This window comes from Typopeltis vanoorti, chromosome 20 (genome assembly GCF_054136105.1).
Source record: "Typopeltis vanoorti isolate ZY-2024b chromosome 20, IOZ_Tvanoo_1.0, whole genome shotgun sequence".
Taxonomy (NCBI): Eukaryota; Metazoa; Arthropoda; class Arachnida; order Uropygi; family Thelyphonidae; genus Typopeltis; species Typopeltis vanoorti.
The window spans coordinates 61,624,509-61,648,153 of record NC_143568.1 but is presented as its reverse complement, the minus strand read 5'-3'; the positions used below and the strand labels follow the sequence as shown (position 1 = coordinate 61,648,153).

General features: G+C 35.4%; 1 protein-coding gene across 4 annotated transcripts in view; it reads right to left on the bottom strand.

The window, feature by feature from the left end:
- l(2)37Cb (DEAH-box helicase 16 lethal (2) 37Cb) overlaps window positions 1-23,645 on the bottom strand; it is a 311,532-nt gene that overhangs the window by 20,793 nt on the left and 267,094 nt on the right. For 3 of the 4 annotated variants that reach the window (XM_090410204.1, XM_090410206.1, XM_090410205.1), the window contains 2 exons: window positions 21,216-21,509; window positions 13,173-13,334 (listed from right to left, as the gene is read on the bottom strand). In XM_090410204.1, coding sequence (XP_090266330.1) covers window positions 13,173-13,334; window positions 21,216-21,509 — 456 coding nt within the window. The remainder of the gene's footprint in view (window positions 1-13,172; window positions 13,335-21,215; window positions 21,510-23,645) is intronic. The other variant, XR_016550053.1, reaches the window with a different exon arrangement.

The window sequence follows — 23,645 nt, the reverse complement described above, 5'->3', positions numbered from 1 at the left end:
ATTAACAAATGCTTTCAAATTTTCAGTTGCCAAAAACACATAGTAACACCTGTTTATAATAGTCACTGGGTGCAGAAAGCAAACGATTTATGTAAAGAAAATTTTCTAAAGCAGGAGCATGCATATATGCACGCACGCACGCACACAGGGTGTCCGATAAAGAACTCCAAGGTTTTCAATGAAATTTATTTTATGACATTTTGAAGCAGAAATGTATGTAGCATATATTATCAAAGTACAATGTTACAAGTTTGATTAGCTATTAGTATAACTCAATGTGTGCACCATTTACAACCCTACCCTACACCTCACTTCCACCTCAGACCATACTTTTGGATAAGCATATACATAGGAAGTTTCTGTAGTTGCTGTTATTCTATGGCACAAGTGGGCAAGGGACTGGATTTTTTCTTGATAAACAATGTCTTTTACATAGCTCCAAAAGAAGAAATCCATTGGAATCTAATTGGGACCGCGCTGCGGCCAAGCAATGAGACCTCCACTGCCTATCCATTTTCCTGGGAATTGGCTGTTGAGCACACACAGTCTGCACAATTGCTGCATAATGTGGAAGGGCCCCATCCTGTTGGTAAATGAGGCCTTTCACATTCTCAATCTGGAGAAACAGAATGGGGTCCTGCCACATTATGTTCTTTAGTATATCCAGGTATGCAACACTTGTGATCATCTTTTCATGAAAAAAAAAAAAAAAAAAAAAAATGGTTCAACAACGGGATCATGCATGTTGTCGCACCAGACATCGACTTTCAGACATTACGGACAAACTCCACCAGTTTTAGTGGATTTTCTGACCTCCACACTCAACAATAATGATGATTCACAACTACATTCACATGAAATGTTGCCTCATCAGAAAATAAAATGCTCTGGAGGTAGTTCTCATGTTCAGCAATGAGGTCTAACATAGTGGTCACAACTGAACTCTGTTGCCTAATCAGTAGGCTGGATGTGATGAACAAGCTGCAGTTTATAAATAGGAAGCTTCAATCTCTTGTGAACAACATCATGCACTCAGCTTTTAGGAATGTTTAACTGATGAATCACACTACAAACTGAATGTTTTGCGCTATGCTGGAAAGAGTCAAATTCGTTCCACGTTTTCTGCACGTGTTGTAGGTCTACCTGTTGAATGTCCTTTTACAACACTTCCTGTTTCCAAGAACTGTTGATGTCACTTACGGATGTTTTTTGTCATTCGGAGCATTCCTACCATACCCACGCCTGAAATTCCTTTGGATATTTGTAACTGACTGTGCTTTCTCTTGTGACAATGCCATTACTGCAGCACGGCATGTCTGCACATCCATCTGGTTTGTCAGCACTGATATCAGGTGGAAAACATTTGAACTACAATTTGAATATTGTCGCTTGACGAATATGCTCAAAACACCAAATAGAAAATACTTGTGTTAGAAACCCCAGAGTTCTTTTTTTTGGACACCTGTATATATATAAAACTTGAAATTAGTTTGAACTGCATTTGAGATTTTCAATATCATTAAGACTGTTCACAAACGCTAATTTTACAAATATGTTCTAATGAAAAAGTTGCAACTAACATGCAGTATAATCTTTGTGAAAATGTGCCTGATCCAGTGCAGAATATTTTTACATAAATTGTTTACCTACATACTGTAAAGTGAGTTCCCATGGTCAGTGCAATAGATGTGGAATGCTGCTGGCATGAATGTGTTAAAAATAACATTCCTTCCTAAGACATCTTTATGTGTCCTTTATACTGTCATTATGTTATGTCGGGATAGTCATTGGCAAATGACTATCCAACATTAGGGCTTCAGGTATGTTTCCTGCAGGCAAAAGTATATTGGTTTATGGCTCTCTTCTGCAAGAGAGCCTTGACGGAGTCCACAGCAAACTGCACTGTAGGAGTGTTTTAATTATTTATTGATGGTGGTGTTATTTGGCTTCCAATGATGTGAAGCCTTCCTTGGATTTTTTTTTTTTTTTTTGGAGAATTGTGGATGGCTAATGTTCATCATTTTTTTCTTCTTCATTAGGAAAAATATTTAAGATGTCAAATCATGTTCCTTTTAGGGCACTAGGTATATCAACTGTTTTATTTTCTTGCATGAAAGCAGAGATATCCATCTTATCCATTAAGGAGGCATGTACTCATTCTCTGGTGCATGTCCTGTTATTTTTTTAATTAGTGGATTTTCATTTAGGGGAACTGTTTCTGGAATATCTTTGGGAGTAAACCCAAACTGATTTTTCTCTTTGATATGCTCTAAAGAGACAGCAAGCAAATCATATTATTCAGGGATGCTGTCCTGTCTACATAAGAGTATTACCAAAAAGATGTTGCTACTTTTGTAGTACACTTCCCCTTTGTCTCCTGATGAGGAATGCTCTGCTCAGTTTATATTTTTTTCATCTTTTCACCTTTGCAGAAGGATTAAAGGCACTCAGGAGTACATTAGGTGATCTCTCTCACCATTAGAGAATTTTGGTGTTTGGTTTTTAAATTCTGTTGCACCTAAATTGGACACAAATAGCCAAATCACAACAGGCAGTTTGAGGTTGACCATACTTCCAATATTTAAAGCAGCACAAAGAGTTCAGGGAAGAGCCTAACTGGGAAGCTGAGATATGCTTTTACAGATATTGGTTTAGGTGTGTTGGAAGTAAGGATGATATTCTTTGAGAACTAGGAGAACATCCCTACAAAAGAGAATTCTCGTTATCTTTGTCTCACTGGTCTTTAAATTCAGAGCCAATCTCTTCATCTGGAACATCAAGGAGGTCCACTCAGATATTACTCCTCAAGAACAAAGTTTTGTGGGACACAACTAATTGATATTCTCTTTCCCTTGATGGATGCTGCACAAAGGAGTTACTCAGATTGTGTTGTTATTTTTTTAAGAATGTTCCGGAATGACGTTTCTTTACTGATTGTGGAGATCTCCAACCCTTCCAAATCCTTCTGGATGAAGAAGAGTGCTTTCCTCAGTGGATGTTCTTCATCATCATCAAAATCCTGACATGTACCCTCAAGGGGTGTACAATATAAGATAGTACTACATGAAAAATTTACATCATTACTAACTTCCTATCTACAATTTTCCTCCAAATCAGTCTGTTACCTGTCAAGACTCCAACATTATCAGATCTTATATTTCTATCGTCTAAGGCACTTTGTACCATATCAATCGACCTATATCTTGGTCTTCCTCTGGGTCGTTTTCCTGCCAACCTGGCAGAGAACACTTATTTTGTTAATCTTTCTTCACCCATTCTGTTTAAGTGACCATACCACCTGAGATTAGCTCTGCTAACACATTCCTGGATGTTGACAATGTCAAGTTCCTTCCTAATATCCTCATTTTTAATATGATATTGCCATTGATGCCATCTGTTCACGCCTATATTCTTTCTCAGGACTCTCATATCTCAGTATCTAGTCTTTGGTCAAGTGACCCAGCTCTCAGATCCAAAAGTTAAAACTGGTTTGAACACTGTCTTGTATACAGCTAATTTAGTGTTTAGACTAATTTCTCTCTTATTCCATATGAATTTCTTAAATTGACTTCCTACCATACCAGCTTTGTTGATTCTGTTGTCTATTTCCATTTTTAATTTAGCATCTTTACTAAAAATCGTGCCTAAGTAGCTGAAATGTTTTACTTGTTCCACAGGGTCTCCATTCACAACACAGTTGACATTTTCAACGATTCTGCCTATTTTCATTGTCTTTGTCTTTTTATTGCTGACATTCATAACATATCTATTACAACAGTTATTCAATTTAGTCAGGGAATCTTGCAAACTTGTAGTGGATTTATTTAGACGTATAACATCGTCAGCATAAAGCAAAGAGCTGACATTAACATCTCCAATTATGATATTATGTTTAACACCACTTTCCTTTATAATGTGATCCATATAGATAATGAATAACAGAGGGGATAATGTACATCCTTGTCTCACACCAGATTTAACATTAAACCATCTTTCTGTACTTCCTTCAATTCTAACTGCTGACTTCAACTCAAATAAAGACTAAGTATTGCTTGATATAATGCCCTATTGACACCATATATCGTATTGAATAGCTTCTCTCTTGGCACCTTGTCATATGCCTTTTCTAGATTGACAAAACTTAAATACAGATCTTTGTTATATTCCCATGCTTTCTCAACTTTTTGTCGTAAAGTGAAGATCTGATTCTGACAGCCTCTATTTGGCTTGAATTCAGCTTGTTCTTCACCAAGCTTTTCTTCCACAATTCTTCTCAACCGTTTCTCAAGTATACTTGCATAAGTATTGCCAAGAACACTCAGTAGAGAAATACCTCTGTAATTCTCACATTTAGTTTTATTTCCCTTTTTATATATGGGTACTATGAGAGCCCTATTCCAATCATCGGGAATTCGTCCCTCTGTCCAGGCCTTTTGAACTATGCGGTGCAGTAACTGTAAGACTTTTATACCACCATACTTCAGCATTTCTGGTCGAATATTATCTACCACTCCTGCTGCCTTTCCACATTTCAAGCCTTTAATGGCTGTTTTCTACTTCAAGTATAGATATGTATTCCTGACTGCATGCCTGGTCAGTGTTTTTTACCACCGTGCTATCACTGCTTCTTTCATTTAGCAATTTTTCGTAGTAATTACTCCATACTTCAAGGATATCTTTTTCTCCAGTTTTCATATCACCTTTATCATCTCTAACTGCTTTTACAGCACTCTTTCCTCCATTTCTAAGCTTCTTCAACAACCTCCAGAATATTTTGCCACATTCTTGATATTTATTTTCTATGTTCTTGCCGAAGTCCTCCGATGAATTTTGTTTAGCTTTCTTACATTTGCCTCTGTATTCTCTAAGAGCACAAGCTGACTTATTTGCCAGGAACTTTTGATATGCTTTCTTCTTTTCCTTCACTGCCTCTTTAACTTCCTGTATCCACCATGGAGTTCTGATTTTTTTCAATCCTTGCAGACAACCTCACCACATGCCTCTCAGGCTGAATCAATCAGGGTTTTCTTGCCACTGAATCTCCAAGGTTTGGTTGCTGTTCTCAAACTCTTTCGTTTTTTTTCTTCAATAAGCTTTGTGTATTTTAGTCTACAGTTCACATCTGAGAGCTGCTCAACTTTTATTCACTTTAAAACTTTCTTACATGCTATTCTTTTCAACATGAAATTCAGTTTTATCCTGCTCAAGACTAAATAGTGATCACTTCCAATTTCAAATCCTCTGTACACTCTGGTGTCCTGCACCAGGGAAAAAATATCACTATCAACAATAACATAGTCAATGAGACTTTTCTTATTCCTTGCCTCTTCTCTCCATGTGAATTTGTCCACATTTTTATGTTGGAACATGGTGTTAGTATTAACCAGTCCATGTCCTGTGCAGAAATCCAACTGTTATTTGCCATTATTATTAACTTTGCTCTTTTCTCCAAATTTTCCCAAAATATTTTTGTATGTCTGACAATCATTTCCTACTCTGCCATTTAGATCTCCAACAAGGACTAACTTTTCCTTTTTCATTGTGTCAGTTGCTTTCTCTAGAGCCTCAAAAAATTCCTCCACTTGTACCTTAGTAGAACCTTCTGTGGGACCATGAGCACAAATAAGTCTCATTGTCCAATTCCCCATTCTGATATTTGCCCACATCACTCTACTTGAGACTGCCTGCCATTCAAGAAGTGTATTTTGTGTTGAATACTATGGCTGCTCCTTCTTTTCCTTGATTGTTATTGCCTGAATATAACATTTTGTATTTATTGCCGAGAACGATCTCATCAGTTTTTGTCTTTTTTGTTTCACTCATCCCTATTATGTCAATCTGGTACTTATCTAATTCCTCAGCTAGCTCCATTTCTTTGTCATTCAGCCTTCTTATGTTGATATTACCGATCTTTAACTCAGGTGATGTTGAGTTGGGGTGTGTTTTCAGATTTGTTCCAGTAGCTGACTTTTCGCTGTTCGTCCTGGTTCCCTGGTGAAAACAACTGGGACCTTGTTTAACTGGGTGACGTCCCAGCTGGCATGAAATTTTGTCATGTTGTACCATCATTTTTTATTTTGGTTTAACCAATAAGAATACAGTTTGGTCGGCTAAATCCCAAATTGCCAGCCCATCCTTGGGTATCTACCTGGATACTTTGTTCAGTATCCAGGTAGATACCCAACAGGGTGTACCACAAGAAGATGAGGATTGGACATTAGGTCAGAAGCCCTGGTCGGTTCTCCGCATTCTTTTAATGGCTACATGGAGGTCTTCTCTCAGTTATACAGCTTTGACCCTTAAGCATCCCCACTCCCTTCCTGACGTTCTTCGTTTGAGTGTAATATTAAAAAAAAAAGCGGGTATGTATGTTTATTGCTGATTCTGTTTTCTGTTTCTTGATTTTATTTTCATTAACATTTCATTAAACGTTGTAACACCAACATAAGTTGATGTTGCAATGGTTTCTGGATATGGTTGGAGCTTGTTAAGGATCCAGACAAACTTGATGAAAAATTACTCATACTCAAAGGGAGTTTGTTTCAGCAACATGTATTCAGCAACGTATGTTGTTGAATACATGTTGCTGAAAACTCCCTTTGAGTTTGGTAAGTAATGACTGCTTGGGGGTGGAATGTCAGGCTAATGTTCATCATGACATACTGGCAGCACAGCAAACCTTATACTTGGTCACCAGATTATGAGGGGAAAAGACTTACTGCAACACCATTGACTTTTGCAGGCAAGCCCATTAGCCAAACGATTTTGGTTGATTCATCCAGGTCTGCTTGTCTTGCTGAATCAGAGGCCAAAGTAAAGTAGTGTGACACTACCAGGATCCTCCATTCCAGATGTCTATGAGTCGCACTGCACAGCAAACACAGCTGCAAGGAACTGGGTTCCAGTGATAGTGTTCTGGAAGATAGAATAGTAACAGAAGAAGCAGAGTGAAGAATATGGTAGTAAAGCAGAGAAAAGAGGATAATGAAGATAAATGAAATGAAAATCATCACTGGGAAGTCTCCTCCACCATGAATAGGTGGCTCACATATAGGAGCAACAGAAGAGAAAGAAGTAAACCATAAAGAAATATTTGAAGAAATAATAGAAGGAAAGTTGAAAAAAGAATGAATTAGACTTAATTTACCTGACAGAATGGACAAAATAACTTCAACAATTATACAATAGAAACAACAACAGAAGTTACTAAAAATTTAAGAGAAAAAAAAATCATTATCAGAAAATGGATCGCTTAGAGAAAAACTTACTTTAGAGACACTTGATCTAATAAAAAAAAAGAGGAGCAGAATTAGAGAGTCATAGGAATAGCACAGACAATACAGAAATTGTAGAAATGCAGAAGGCAGAAAAGAAATCAAGAATATCAGAAACTTTAACAATTCAAAGCATGATAGAAAAAAAAAATCTATGAAAATAATCAAATGCAAGTTTTATGAGAACAAAATGGATTCAAAAACTGAAAAATAAGCAAGAAATAATATAATATAATAGAGAAAAAATAACAGAAATATGCAGTGATTTTCTATAGAGAATCACACATACAGCAGAGAAACAGATACAGATCCTCTACTAAATCTAGATGAGGCAGATGCAGAACCACCAATCATGATAAAAGAATTATGAAAAGTCCTCACATTAGCAAAGAATAATAAAGTCCTAAAGAAGATGGCACATCACTATTACACGGGCAAATCTATGGAGTCCGATATTTGAGCAATATTTATCATACTTTGCTTTGAACTAATTCACCTTCACAGTACCAATAATCAGCTTTGGCAACCTGTTCACCACCTTCCAAGCAAAAAAATCTAGTACTCAACTCTCTTGCTAAATGTGCTCTTACTCAATTTCCAAGGATGACCTCGAGTTCTTCTGTCACAAGACCTGGTCTAAAAAATTTTCTCTTTATACCATAGAAACATCTCAGTAATTTGCATGTCTCAATCATATCACCCTTTTTTTCTGCCTGCAAACCAATTTTGTACCCACAAATCTTTAATCTATCATCATAAGGTGCATTCCATGCGCACCACCATCTTGGTTTCTTGCCAATGGATTCTCTCTACTCCCCCTCCTCATCCCCAAGAAACTCAGATGATCAGATCTGTGCACAGTAGTCAAAATGGGTTTATTGTTTGGTGTTAAATGGGTATAATAATCTTATCTCTGTTCATCAGGGTGTTCGTCATTAACCAAGTAATCCAATGAGCTGTTTTAGCCACTTTTGCAATATGCCCTCTAAACTTCAACTCCCTATCCACCAACTCCCCAAATCCCTGGTTTTATAATTTCTTGAAGTACATGTCCATCAGTATGTTACACAGATGGTAGTCTTTTCACTACAAAAGCCATAACCTTATACTTTGCCACATTAAACTCACATCTGTTCTCCTTTGCCCATATTGCCAGTCTTATTTAAATCTTGCAAAATTTTATCATATTTATTGAATACTGCTCTTCCTAATTTTGCATCATCAGCAAAGAAGTGAATATTCCTCTAGATCATTTCCAATACTTTTAATGTACAAATGATATAGTAGTGGCCCAAGTACAGAGCCTGCAGCATGCCACTAATCACAAGTCTTCTACTGGACTCTACTCCTGATTAAATTACTCTCTGGTATCTCTCCATCAATCACTATCTTATCTACATCACCAACTTCGTATGAATTCATCCCTATTTGCTGCAATTTATTTATCAAAATCCTAAGCAGTATCCTATCAAAAGTCTTAATAAAGTCCAGCAGTATCATCATGTATCCATTATTTTTATCCAACTCAGCTGTCATTGTATTATAAAAAGTAACTCAGGCATGATTTACCTTTCACATAAACCATGCCCACCCCCCCATAGTATCCTATTCCTGGATTTTTCCCCCCTAACCAGCTTCTCAAATACCTTGATCACCACTCCTGAGATGCTTCTTTAGTCATGAAGCCTCGATTATGCAATGGAACTACTTTCTCCCCTTTCAGTCCTTTAAGGGCTATCCCAGAAGTGAGAGTTGAATTAAACAATGTGATCAAAGGGACTGCCAATTCCCTAGCACTTTCTCATAATACTTTGAGCTGATATACCAACTAATCCCATGGCTCTAGTTTCTCTTGATTTACATCAAGATTCTGTAATATCCTTTGCACCTCCAATGTGTCTATCTCTATTTCAACATCAGGCCTTATGTTTCTTGTTACTACAATATCTCCAGATAATATACCCTTGCAAAGTGATCACTTTGTAATTTAACTATTACCTCTCTACAACTGACATTTGCCAAAATTATTCTTCCTTTTCCCTGCTACATCCTGAAAGAACTCTTCGATCTTTGGTCAGCACAACTAATTTCCTCTCATACTCAGATTTTCCTTCCTTACCATCTGGTCACATTTCTGGACTGTGCTTTGTACTGCTGCTCATGAACCTGTTGATCACTTTTCTTCTTGAATTCCCTTCACAAATTTTTCTGTTTTGGTAGCTTCTGCTTAATGATGCTGTTCATCCATTTAATTCCCACATGATTTATCCTCCTGACTTGACATGCCATGGCACTGTTCCAAGAAATCCCTGGAATACTTACCAACTTATCGGCTCTGTCATTTCACATATATCCCCCCCCCCCCCTCTCCAAATGAACATTCCCCACATTTAACAATCTCCCAGGTCAAGACCACATAATTAATCTCACCAATTGGCAGCAATGTGGTCATCTTGGTTAAAGAAAAATCCTCTGATGCAGATTTAGTACTCTCAAATCCCTGATACGTTTCATCACATGCTGCCTCAGGTGATTATTCTTTAGTAACGTCATAAATTCCATTTCCTTCCAATTTATGTTCTCATAGTTGACACCCCCAAATATCCTCTACATTCTATTCTTCTAACTATATCACTTCTGCCAGTCACATCTCAATAATGCCAGTAACTTTTGCACGAGGAACTAACCAATGCTAGAAACTACTTCCCTTGTTACAAATGCTGCAATTTCCCCTTAGGAATCCACAGTTATACTTTATACAAACTATCCCATTCTAGTTTGTTACCAATGGTACTCTTTTAGGCATTTTTATAATAAAAAAAAAATACACTCTCACATTCAGTTGCCTCACTGGTATCTGTAGACCCAATCAATAGCTTCTCTCCCTAATAGTTCTAGTTTCCCTGACTTTGCATCTCCCATCTCACTTTATTCAAAAAGTTCAAAACATTCATCTTGTATAAGTCCTTTTGTTCATTCCACACATGCACATCATTCCTCCTGCATAACCTATGCATTGATTTATTCACAATTATGGCCCATCTCAACTCACTATCTTAACTCTGTCTTCTCTTTTTTTACTACTTTCAATAAGTGTTTCATGTATCATCTCATACAATCTCATGTCTTCTTTTAAATCATTCATTCATTCCTGCTAAAACAATAACCTCTTTCACTTTGTCCTTCTTCATCCCTAGGTCTCACTATCATTGTTAATCTTTGCACATGAGAAGAATGATTTCATCACTCTCTTGCCTAGCTCACTTCTTATCATGGAATCATCATAAAAGATCCTCTCCTTTTCATTTCTTGCTTAGTTGAGCATTTTATTCTCTTTTCTCACACCCCTTCTTTCTTTCTGTTCTCAGCTGTACCACTTGCCAGACATTTTTTCATGCTTCATTCTATGGAGAACTCTGAGTAAGTGCACTATCTCTCTCTCTCTCTCTCTCTCTCATTATGACCAACTATTCATTTTTCACATCTTCCATGCTAGTATGCTTCTGATTATCACTTTCACTCTATCAACGATGTCACTCTCTGAATGCTATCCTCTGCTACTCTGTTACACATATTTTCAGGTGATTCCCTGTTACATCCACCATTTCAATCTCCTAACTAGATCAGCACTTTTGACACTCGCTTTTGCAGAACACTAAACTAGGAAGTTTAGTGGTCATTAGATTAACAGTGTCATTAGATTATACTGGATATGCTTAATGATATTTCATAGAAAAAATTTCACTGTAATGGCATAAATCAATGACTTATTATGTTAAAAAGGTAGCAGAGATAATCAACAATTATAGGCCAATCAGTTTGTTATCACAACTGTACAACATTTTTATATCCATTATATTTAATATAGAATCACAAGATTTTTGGATGAGGCACAACCACACTTCAGCAAGATTCTTTACAACAGATTCGCCTGCTATAAACAAGCAATAGAAAAGCAAATGAGTATCTTTTTGCATAATTAATAATTGTAGATTTTGAAAAAGTGATTTTTTTTAAATATCAATCAGAAATAATACACACCTTAAAACAACGTGACATCTCAGCAAACATATATCAGATTATTAAAAACTATATATCAGAGCTCAACAGCAAGTATATAGGGAGAACATCATGGAAAGGAATTCAGCAGAGAGAGGAGGTGAGGCAAAGAGACACAATATCACTCAAATTGTTTTCTGCTATATTAGAAGTCTTTAGGGATGCAGCATGGAAAAACTATGGAATTAATGGAAGAAATCTCAATCCCTTATAATACACAACTTTTAGTAACATTTGAAACTTATATTTCATTCATTTGGTGTAAAAATAATGACAGATGTTAGATATTGTAAATCATTTGTTTTGCAGATGACACTATTCTGTTAGCAAAAAATAAAGAAGCTCAGGAAATGATAAAGGTAATTTATGACTTTGACAGAGAAATCAAGAAAAAAAGGTTTAAAAAATAACATAACTAAAACAAAACTGAAGACAAATTCTGATCAAACTGAATCCTATTGAAGTTGTGGAATAATATATTTAACCAGGAAAATAATTTAGTTAGCTTTAGGGAAAAAACAAGATAAAAAATTAATACAAGAAACACACAAAGGAACAAAGTGTTTTGTTTCCTTCTATTTAAGTCTGTTCTGTATGTTTAAAAATAAAGTAATTTAATATGTGCATTATTATTCCTGTGTTTAACTATGGAAGTGAGATGCAGGCAATGACTATAAAGCAGAAAGATAGTTGCATGTGGCATAAAGAGCTTTAGAGAAAAGAATGTTCAACATAGCAAAAAAAGGGATAGAATTAAAAATAACAAAATTAGAGAAAAATGACTGGAGTAAAGGATACCGTGAAGTACTGTAAAGCATGTAAACGGAGATAGACTAGCCACATTAGCAGATTAATAGATGAAAGGTGAACAAAATTAAGCTCTGAATGGATACCAAGAAAAGGAAAAGTCATCAAAAGAATGAGATAGAGGGATGGTCAACAAAGATTTGACATGAGATGGTGGAGACAGTAGCTAAAGATGGGAAGAGGCTAAAGACTAAAAAGACGAAGGCTAGGGAGTTGCTAAAAAGTATTTACCTTGAACTGATGAAAGCATGATTAAGGTCAAAACAGGTGTGGGTAGTAACCCTTCCCATAATGCATAGTAACATACATGTTCAAAAGGAAGTGATACTGAGGATCATGATACAAAGTTCAAAGGATACCGTGTCAACTGATGTGAAGTCAACAGTCTCTATATAAAAGTAACATAGCCATGAAGATACTTGAAGCACAAACTCTGTTTGCTTATGTTTGGATAAAGGATCACAACAAAAATTTCTTATATAGTACATTTTATAATTTAATAATATTTAATTTATTTCACTAAAATAATATACTCAGTGTATTTCTCTATCAACATCACCTCAGTGTACTCTACAACTTCTCCACCATCATATATAACAGAATATTTAAAGTCACATCACTGGTAATTTAAAAAACTGCAGTTTTGTTTAATATAGCATAAACCTACTCTTCATCTTTGCAGTAATTAAACATTGCATTTCTCATGTTATGGAATATATACTACCCTGATAACAGATACCCATGGATAAATTAACTTTGTGCACATATGAACAAAAATATAAGGGACAAAGCAGGAACAAGAGGAAAGAGTAAGTAAAAATGGACTCAGTTTACTGAGTCCATGTTTACTTACTAAGTTTACTTAGTTTTTAAGATTGCTATTTAAGACAACTGGAAGAAAAAGATGATAAAAATATATCATAAGAAAGTGAATAATTTTATAGATTATATAACAAAAGACAGCATTAGAGACACAAGCCGGTAATCAATCCAAATCAAGTTAAAAACATTTGGTCTAGAAGTGCTTCTTACCTTTCTAATAGCAACTGTATCCGAAGGATTAGAAACTACTTGGATTTCAACTCTATCCATTAGTCCTTCTAATTGTTCTCTAACATCTCTTGCTCTTTTCATAGATCTATGTTGTATGAAATTTTCAAAACACCATTGTGTAGAATAATTTGTTTCAGCCCACTAAATTAGAAAATATCAATTTACATAAATCAGTCATATATTCAAATATTCTACAGGTCAAATTTGTAAATACTGTTCAGAAAATTCAGATACTATTATGAACTACAGAAAATTCCTAAATAAGACAACTGGAACTACTGGAAGAAAAAGATGATAAAAATATACCAGTAGAAAGCAAATAAATTTATAATAACAGTTTTAATAACAGTGGCATTTTAATGTCATTATCGACATTAAAATATAACAAGGATCTGTATTTAAGTTTTATAGATCTGGAAAAAGGCATATGACATGACATGTGAGAAAAGCTGTTAGAAACACTACAATTATATGGTGTATTGGGATATCATATCGAGCAATATACAATCTATATTTGAACTGTAAGTCAGCAGTCAGAAGTGAAGGATGTACAGAAAAATGGTTTCATGTTAAATCAGGTGTGAGACAAGGATGCACATTACAACAGAAAGTGACAATCAAAATCAACATTGAACATGTTAATCTCAGATCTTTACTTTATGCAGATGATCTTATACTCCTAAATAAATCAAGTTTGCAGGATTCTCTAAATTGAATAACTCTATAATAAATTTGGTATGAAAATCAGCAATAAAAAGACAGTCTGAAAATCTGCAGGAACAGTGAAAACATCAGGTGCATAGAGAACCTATAGAACAAGTAAAACATTGATGGGCTGATTTTGTCAGAACACTGTCTTGGATATTGGAAGCTTGAAAAAGTTAAAGTTCTGTTTGTTTTCTAGATCAGAGTTTTTGGGCTATGTTAAAAATAAATAAATAATACAAAAATATATAATATTAATATAAAAATAGGAAATCCACCTACACTCAGTTTATAAAAATTTCATGGGTGGGAATCACAAAAAAAAAAATCAGCTATCAAGGTGCAATTTTTAGTGAAAATGTCAATTTAAATATGGGATAAGAGAGAAATCAGTCAAAACATTAAGCTAGCTATCTAGAAGACAGTGTTTAAGTCAATTTCAACGTATGGATCTGAGTTAGAAATAAAACACTTCATCAAAGACTGGGTAGATGGCATTAATTTCATGGTATACTATCAATAGAAAAATCATATTAAAAATGAGAATATCAAGAAAGAACTTGACACTGTTGGCATTCAGGAATGTGTGAGCAAAACTAACCTCACGTGATATGGCCACTTAAACAGAATGGGAGCAGAAATGTTAACATAACAAGTTTTATTTACCCCCCCACCTTCCCTTCAATCTAGGATGGCAAGAAAAAGACTGGGGAAGACTGAAATATAAGATTTGACAAGATTGGAGGAACAGTTACAGATTAATTTGGAGGAGAGTTGTGAATAGGAAGTTAAGTACTACATGAAAAGTTTATATTATTATTACTATAATAATATTTTGTTTTTTATGTTTATTCTCAGAGAAGCATGAACAATACAAGAAATAGGCATGATGGTCATTTTAAAAGCTCTACACATTGTGGTCAGTGGGATGACGGAATAGTTTTGCTCTTCACATGAGCCGTAAGCCAGACTGAGTGAAAATGTGCTTGTTTACTGTTTCTGGTATTATTGTTCTATGAAATAAGATTTCAAAATGGAGAAAGAATCTAACTTAGGTCGGAACTCAAATATTTTGCATGACAATGCAAGGCTACAAGTTTCATTAAATATCTTATGGAAGAGTATGGATAGAAAGTACTTCCCCTCCATAGTCATGATATGAAATCTTCTAAATTTATATTTATTTTCTAATGTGAAATAATCACTTCATTGCAAATGTTTCACTACTTCCTACAAGGTTTATTTTGAAGAGACCAGACAAAAGCATCAACAAAAAGTTGAGTTTATCTGGTTTGATAAGAAGATTTACCAAAACACTGACAGCAGTGATAAGACAGAAAAGAGATTATATCAAAGGTCGATGAATGCACAGACCTTCAAATAGAGTATGGTATATAGAACTTTTGATATGATCCACATACATTGCTTGGAAAGAAGTCAATGCACACCCACATGGGCAAGGTGCATCATGCCATGTAACAAATTGTGTTTGTAACCAGTATAAATTGGAGGAATGATGCTCCCAAGTCAGTGTTACTGTGTCCAGGTGAAATGGCTGTGAGAAGGGAACTGACAGAGTTTGAAAGAGGCATGGTGATAGGATGACATGTTGAAGGTTTATCTGTTTGGCAAATTGTTGACAAATTGGGCCATCCCAGGTCAACAATTAGCAATACCATACTGAGATGGATGTGTAGGGAGCCAACTGCAACTACTACCTGAGTGGATGATCTACTACATTCATTGAACATGACAGCAGGGGCCTAGGAAGGATAATATATAAAAACCCCAATACATCGGCTGACACATTGAATAAGGCACTCCAAGCATCGACTGGAACACGAATCTACATAAGAACATTCAGAACCAAGGCTTACAACATACGAGTTTCCATGGTAGGATGGCAATATGCAAGTCCCACATTACCTGCACCAACATGCAACATCATCTTCAGTGGTGTAAAGAGCATGTACAGTAGGACTTAGAAGCTTGGAAAGATGTATTATGGACTGATGAATCACATTACACCCTCTACTAAGCAGATAGACGGGTGTGGCAGATGCCCAATGAACTTCTCTTACCAGATGCATAAACCAGCTCTGAAATTTGGAGGTGACAGTATGATGGTATGGTCCTGTTTTTCCTGATTTGGCCTCGGACCTCTGTTTGCGATGCCATAAACACTGAACTCCAAGAGGTATCTAAACATTCTGGACAATGCAATGCTTCCTACTTTGTGGAGTTTCTATGGAACTGACCATTGTCTCTTTCAGCAAGATAATGCACTGTGTCATAAGGCTGCTGCTGTAACTGCAGTTTGTGGACATGCACGTCACCACATTTGATTGGCTTTCACAGAGCCCTGATCTCAACCCTACTGAACATCTGTGAGATGAACTTCAGGTCAAGGGATATTCACCCCCACAAAAGTCCAGGATCTCATTACATACCTACAGGAAGAATGGTCCAAAATTCCGACTATATGCTTGTGGAAAGTATGCCCTGCAGGATTGCTGCAGTCATCGTAGAAAAAAGGAGATCCTACATCTTATCAAGATGGACGCCATGGCTGTTTGTTCTTCACACTATGGTGTTCGTTGCCTTCTTTCCAATCAGTGTAAATTCCAAATATGGCTGAAATTAGTTAAACAACAAGACTTCTAGAGGTGTATACATAGGAAAAGAATGAAGAAAATGGCACTTTGTGGCCATTTTTTTTTTTTTTTAATTTCAAAGTATTCAATTTTAGGTGTTTCATTAGCTGCAATTAAATTCAAATTTTGAGGACTGTGTTCAGTTGAACCACCCCAGTAAAATAAAAGTGGTAGATCACTGATATCAACTTAGAGCTTCAGCAGGCTAAATTTGAGTCAACGATTCTTGCAATAACAGCAGTCACTACAGCATTTGGCTATGTGAGTGACTTGCTTCTGTGATAGAGTAGAAATCCTTCATACTGAAATTCCACACAAAGTAAACACTGATTGATCTTTATTTTGTGTGGAATTTCAGTTATCAAGGATTTCTACTCTTTCAAGGTTTACTACTAAATTTTTACTAAAAGGCTTATTATGAGACGATAAACAGGTGTCGAATGAGCACAGATTCCTCTCTTATACAGAAAGGATCTATATAAGAGGGATATAGCCTGCACTTGAATACATTTGGTATTAGGAGTTCTAGAAAAATTATTTATTAGTATGAGATTTAATATGGAAAGTCAGGGAAACTAGATCATGATGGGAGGAATGGTGAGAATCCATGTTTAAGTGCAACTAAATTATGGGACTGTGTTAATAATACAAATGTGCATGATCAGGGAGATGATTATGATGAAGGATAGCTGTGTGCTCATCTAGTTCTGACTTATTAAGTGTGCACAAAGATGTCTGCATGAGTGAGGCATTAGAAATAAATAGAGATCTGTAAACTGTCCAACTGAATTATGCAGACTACAGAGGTGAATATACAAAAAAGTCTGCAGGTATAAGAGCCAAAATATTTTTAATATTTAACACAGGCATTTGGTATGAAAACTATTTGGTATTCAATTTAGCTTCCTGTTTTTTGGTCAGCTTCCATGTCTCTGATCCATATAATAATATGGCTCTAACATTGCTATTGAAGATTTTTATTTTGGTTTTATTATGGTATTTTGAAGATTTCCATATATTATTTAATTTTCTGAAAGCAGTATTAGCTTTTGTCAGTCTTTCCATTATATCGCTATCAGTTCCACCTTCAGTATGTACATTTGTTCCCAAGTAGGTAAAATCTTTAACTTCTTCTATAGCAGCATTTCTCAAACTTTCCCTACGATTCACAAATCCTGAAATTTTAACAGAACACCTTGGTTAGAGTTGGGTATCATCGGTCTCATATTCAATGTAAAGCTAAGTGCACACTAAAGGCATGCCAGGCCGCATCACATTGACCTTGCTTGTGACTACACATTTCCTAGAATAGATTCCTCCATACTTGACTCGCGCTCAGAGGTGTCGACAACCATTGGCAGCTGAGTCAAGGCCAGCGCACACTGGCCTTAAGAGCACAATCCACACGGAAAGTGAGGGGCGCCTAATTTTCAAACATGTTTGAGCTTGTTGCAGTATTTAAAACCATTTCAGACTCATTAATTTTGATAATTTTTCACAGGACACTTATTCACTTTCTGCAGAACACAGTTTGAGAAATACTGTTCTATAGCATACTGATTGATTTTGATCTCTTTGTGGCATTTGCTATTTAATTTAAGCACTTTTGTTTTAGTCATATTCATTTTAAGACCAACCATTTCAGCTGTTTTATACAAGTCTTCTGATTTTGCTCATATATCATTGCATTTTGATGATATCAAAACTGTCATCAGCATAATCTAGACCTTCTGTGACATAGGATTCCATTTAATTCCTGTTTTTGTACCTGTAACTTTTCTCATAATCCAATAGATGACTATATTACACAACCCTTCCTCACACCAAATCTTATCTCAAACCATTCAGATGTTGTTTACTGTGCAATAACACAACTTTTACTCCAATTATATGTTTCTTTGATTATTCTCACATATTTGTTGGAAATTCTATCTTTTAATACTTAACCATAATGTGTCTCTGTCAATACTGTCAAATGCTTTAGCATAATCTATAAAATTTAGGTATAATGGGCTTCAAAATTCTATGCTTTGTTCAATGATGTTCCTTAAAGTAAAAATGTGATGCACAGCATTCATTGTTTTAAGTATGCTGTTTAGGTATCTTTTCAGTCTCTAGCATTGTTAAAGATCAGTTGCAGTTTATCAGCAGCAATTTCTTTAGTTGTCTTAAGCATTTCTATTGTTAAATTATCATATCCTTTGCATTCATCCAAAGTTAAAGTCTGATGAAGGTTTACAGCTTCGTTTATCATCAGACCATTCTTCTTTGAGCACATTAACCAGTCAGGTTCTGTGATCTACTTACTTGCTGCTGAGAGGTTGTCTGATATGATAAACAATTTTGTTGTGCTAGCAGCAGCACCTATGCATGAATTCAGTGATTTTCATGCAGAATGGAGTCCCTCCATACAGGAGGTCTGAGAAACATTTCATGGAAGCCAGAATGATCAGCCACCGTGTTTCCCACTGCATGTTCACCTCGTTCACTTGATCTGACACCTATGACTTCCAACTCTCGGGATTTCTCAAAGACAGGGTTTATTGGGATCATCCTGATAACTTGCCATCACTGCAAGCAAGACAGCATAAGGCAGCATGTGCCCAACACTAGTCCTGACCAACTGTGTTCTGCCATTGAACACACTGTGCATAGGATGCATACTTGTATCATACTGATAAGGACAGCACAATGAACAGCACCTCATACATTTATTCCTCAGATATTGCTTCCATACAATGCAATCCCTGCAAAATTTCGCAACATTTGAATCACTGAGCATCACTCCACAAGGCATTAAATAGGGATACTTTAATTTTGATTACTCTGTGCATTATCTGTTTCAGTGAAATTCTTAGAAAATTATTACCCCCCCTCCACAAAAAGATTTGTTCTTGCTAAATGAACTATCATTGATTCATATAGTTAAAATGGAACTTTATTATACAGCTATTTGAGAGAGAGAGAGAAAAAAGGGAGAGAATTTTAAAAGAGGTATACCGTGAGTAGACATATCGATACAAAATTAATAATGGAAAAAACTCTCATACAAAAATTATTTAATAGCATAATTTTCGCCTGTGTGTCACAGGCATCTTCAGTACATTAAGCTCAAATTAAACAATAACTGACAATTCCAAAAAAGCGCTACCTAAATATCTGGTGTAAGATAACTAAAAAGGTCAATAAATTTCCTTAAAAAAAAAAAAAAATCAATACAACAAAAAGTTAGGAAAGATTAGCTGATTTGTAACGTACTATCTCCCATAAAGGGGATAGACGTAAGCCGTCGGATCTGTTTAAGTTAGGAGAATGAAGTAGAGTTTCACATGTTTCTTTATAAAGGCGTTCCATGAGAAACTGACTTTTGTGAAGAACTCTTATCTTTCTCCAATGAATTCTGTGTCTAGAGAAGATGGCATAGTGAACTTCAACAATTTCTCACTAAGTTAAACGCATTTCATCCTAGGATCAAGTTTACCCTAGAAGTAGAATCAAATAAGCAGTTAGCTTTTTTAGATCTTCTAATTCTTCGCCAACCAGATGGTAACCTACATTTCTCAGTTTATAGAAAGAAGCTCATACAGGCCATTATATCCATGCGGAATCTCATCACCATCCCAGTCAAAAGGCAGGAACTATTAAAACATTGGTTCATCGGGCCCACTCCTTTTGTTCTTCAGACGATCTTTTACAGAAAGAACTACAATATATAATTTCTTCCTTTCTATCTAATGGTTATAAGAATTGCTTCATTAAAAGAACTTTGAGTAGTTTTAATATGTCTTCCTCTTCAAACACAGAAGAAATAACGCGCATTACTATCCCTTATGTACAAGGCATCAGTGAACGTATAGCAAAAGTTTTAAAACCACTGAATATTTTTGTTGCCTTTCGACCGTTTAGAAAAATCTCCACCTTTCTCACTTCTCCTAAGGACAAGCTTCCACATCTTAATCATCCAGGTGTCTACCAGATTCTGTGCTCTTGTGGATTATCTTATTTCAGACAAACGGGAAGATCTGCCTCTATTCGGCTAGAAGAACACCAATCTTATATTGAATACTTTAAACCCGAAAAGTCTGGACTTGCAGAACATGCCATCTTCACTAGAAACAGTGTTCATTGGAGAAAGACAAGAGTTCTTCACAAAAGTCAGTTTCTCATGGAACGCCTTTATAAAGAAACATGTGAAACTCTACTTCATTCTCCTAACTTAAACAGATCCGACGGCTTACGTCTATCCCCTTTATGGGAGATAGTATGTTACAAATCAGCTAATCTTTCCTAACTTTTTGTTGTATTGATTTTTTTTTTTTTTTTTTTTTTAAGGAAATTTATTGACCTTTTTAGTTATCTTACACCAGATATTTAGGTAGCGCTTTTTGGAATTGTCAGTTATTGTTTAATTTGAGCTTAATGTACTGAAGATGCCTGTGACACACAGGCGAAAATTATACTATTAAATAATCTTTGTATGCGAGTTTTTTCTGTTATTAATTTTGTATCGAAAAGGGAGAGAAAGCAACAGTATGTATATGAGAGAAAGAAAATGTATGCTATTTTTTATATAGGAAGGATTTTTAATATCGTTGTTAATGCTTTTGGTTTTAAACATTTTCAAAAAATTTCAAAGTTTACACATGAAGAAAATAATCCTAACCTGGTTATAAACTTTAAGGAGCATTAAATGATCCCCTCCAGAAGTAAAGAAGTTCTTCCTAGCTGTGTCAGCATGAATTATTTTATCTTTTGGTCTATAAAAGATAGCACTATTCACTGATAACATTGCTGAAATGGTTAAAATTTCTTCTGAGCATTTGTATTTTTCTGATGCCAAGATCATCTTAGATATCATGGGATCTACAGGAAACTCTGCCATGCGACGACCAATTTTAGTCAATTCACCGCGGTGGTTTAGGGCACCTAAGGCATATAGCTGCTCCAGAGCTAATACCTAGAATTGGAAATATGTTAACATACCATTTGATAGGTTAATTTTTTGTACACAATTCTTTTGTATATATCACTCTAATAAAATTTTCTCCTATTAGTTTTGGATAAGCATTAAACCTTGACTTTTCAAATTTGATTACAGGTTTCATTCTTATTACAAAGAATGCATATACAGGGTGTTCGGGATAAATTTGACATATTTATAATTAATTATATTTTTCCGTAAGTTACATGTATTAACACACACTTCTCTTCATTTAAAAGTTTGGACCCTTCTTCATTCATATACAAGATGTCAGAAAGGATGGATAGCTGGAACCCACCTGAATCATGGAAGAGAATAACTTGTATCATGATGATTCGTGCCCGCCATCAAAATAAGGATATTACGACTGCTGCCCAATGCTCCCTGAATACAGTAAAAACAATCAGGCATGAACTAGAGACTTGCACTGGTGACTACGAGGATGTAGCAAGAAGAAAGATCCCTAGCAGACGATCTGATTGCGTTCGTACAGCAGAATTCCTCGCAAATCTGCAGGAACAGGTGTTGAAGAACCCTGGCATTGGAATTCGGGCTTTGTTCGTGGAGTTGCTAACTGTAGTCAAGCCCTGGATAACAAGGGTAGCCAATGGTAGGCCGTATGTATGGCAGCAGGATTCGGCCCCTTGCCACACCTCTGGGAAAAGTCAAAAATGGTTGTCTGAAAATTTCTACGACTTCACCAGTCCAAATGTTTGGCCTCCAAACTCCCCAGACCTTAACCCCATGGATTATTTTGTATGGGGCGCAGTTGAAAAAGACACCAATCGCACTTCCAGTAATACAAAAGCCCAGTTAATGGATAAAATTAAAACAGTTTTTGCGGCCCTTCCCAGGGAGACTGTAGCATCAGCTTGTTCGAGGTTCCGAAGCAGAATTGAAGCTGTGATCGATGCTAATGGTGGTTATTTTGAGTAAATCTTGTTGATAGTATTGCAATTAACTCTGCCTGTAATGTTTTTTTGTCAATTCATTAAATTTAATAGATACAAAGAAGATTTTCTTTTTCCTTACGAAACTGTCAAATTTATCCCGAACACCCTGTATGTACTGTTAAACACACAACTCAATCTACTAAATTTTGTCAATTCACTGAATTAAAAAAAAAAAAAAACTTTTCTGCCACTTTTGACAAGAAAATCTTACTCATTTTTTTAATGTAAGTTATACATTCATGAATTCTTAACAGATCTAATGAGTAGTTGCAGATTAGACAAAGTAGAATTTTTTAAAATTTAATAAACAAATAACTTTCTAAACAAAATCTTTTTAATTTAAGAAAAGAAAGAAGAAAATTCATCATATGAAGGACCATTCTAATAACAAATTACATTTTCCATAAAATTAACGTTTTGTGATTAATGTTTTCCTACTCTTATTATTCATCGACTTTTCCTTCTTTGAATGGTTTTCACAAGGAAATCTTCAACTTTTTTTCCTCATTCCATATCAATTTATATAATTGGTTTTAACTTAGCTTTAATTTTATTATCTGTTTTCATATTTAATTTCTGCTCTACATGAAAAATTACATCTAAACAGAGTGAGTTACTTGTTCCATTTGTGCATTACTAAGAAAATAATTGCAGTTTTGGAAATAGACAAAAGCCAGAGGGTGCTAAGTGAGGAGAATAAAGTGTGTTGTATATTTTTGTCAAAATACAAAAAAATGCAGCTGTAACTTTCTGACAGCATCTTGTGATTTAGCAAATACCACTGCTGACATCAAATAAATAACAATCAGAAGGAACTTTAGTTTCTGGATTGCAGTTGTAAACTTGGGTCCTAATTCCACATAAGACTTCATTCTATGTCCACTAGGAAGTCCATCAATTTTGATCATTAACAAATGTTTGAAACAAACTTCAGGGAATCTTCTTCATAAGCATCCATTTGGCTAGGATAACATTTTTGTTATCTGATCAGACAGAACTTGGTGAAAATTTCTGGGTCTAACTAATAACCAACTTTTTCTGGTTGTTAATAATAAAACTAATAATCATTCATATATAATAAAACTTTTATTATCAATATATATGAATAACATGAGGATCTTTCTTTTTTTTAATTGGGACTCTATGAGTGTACATAAGT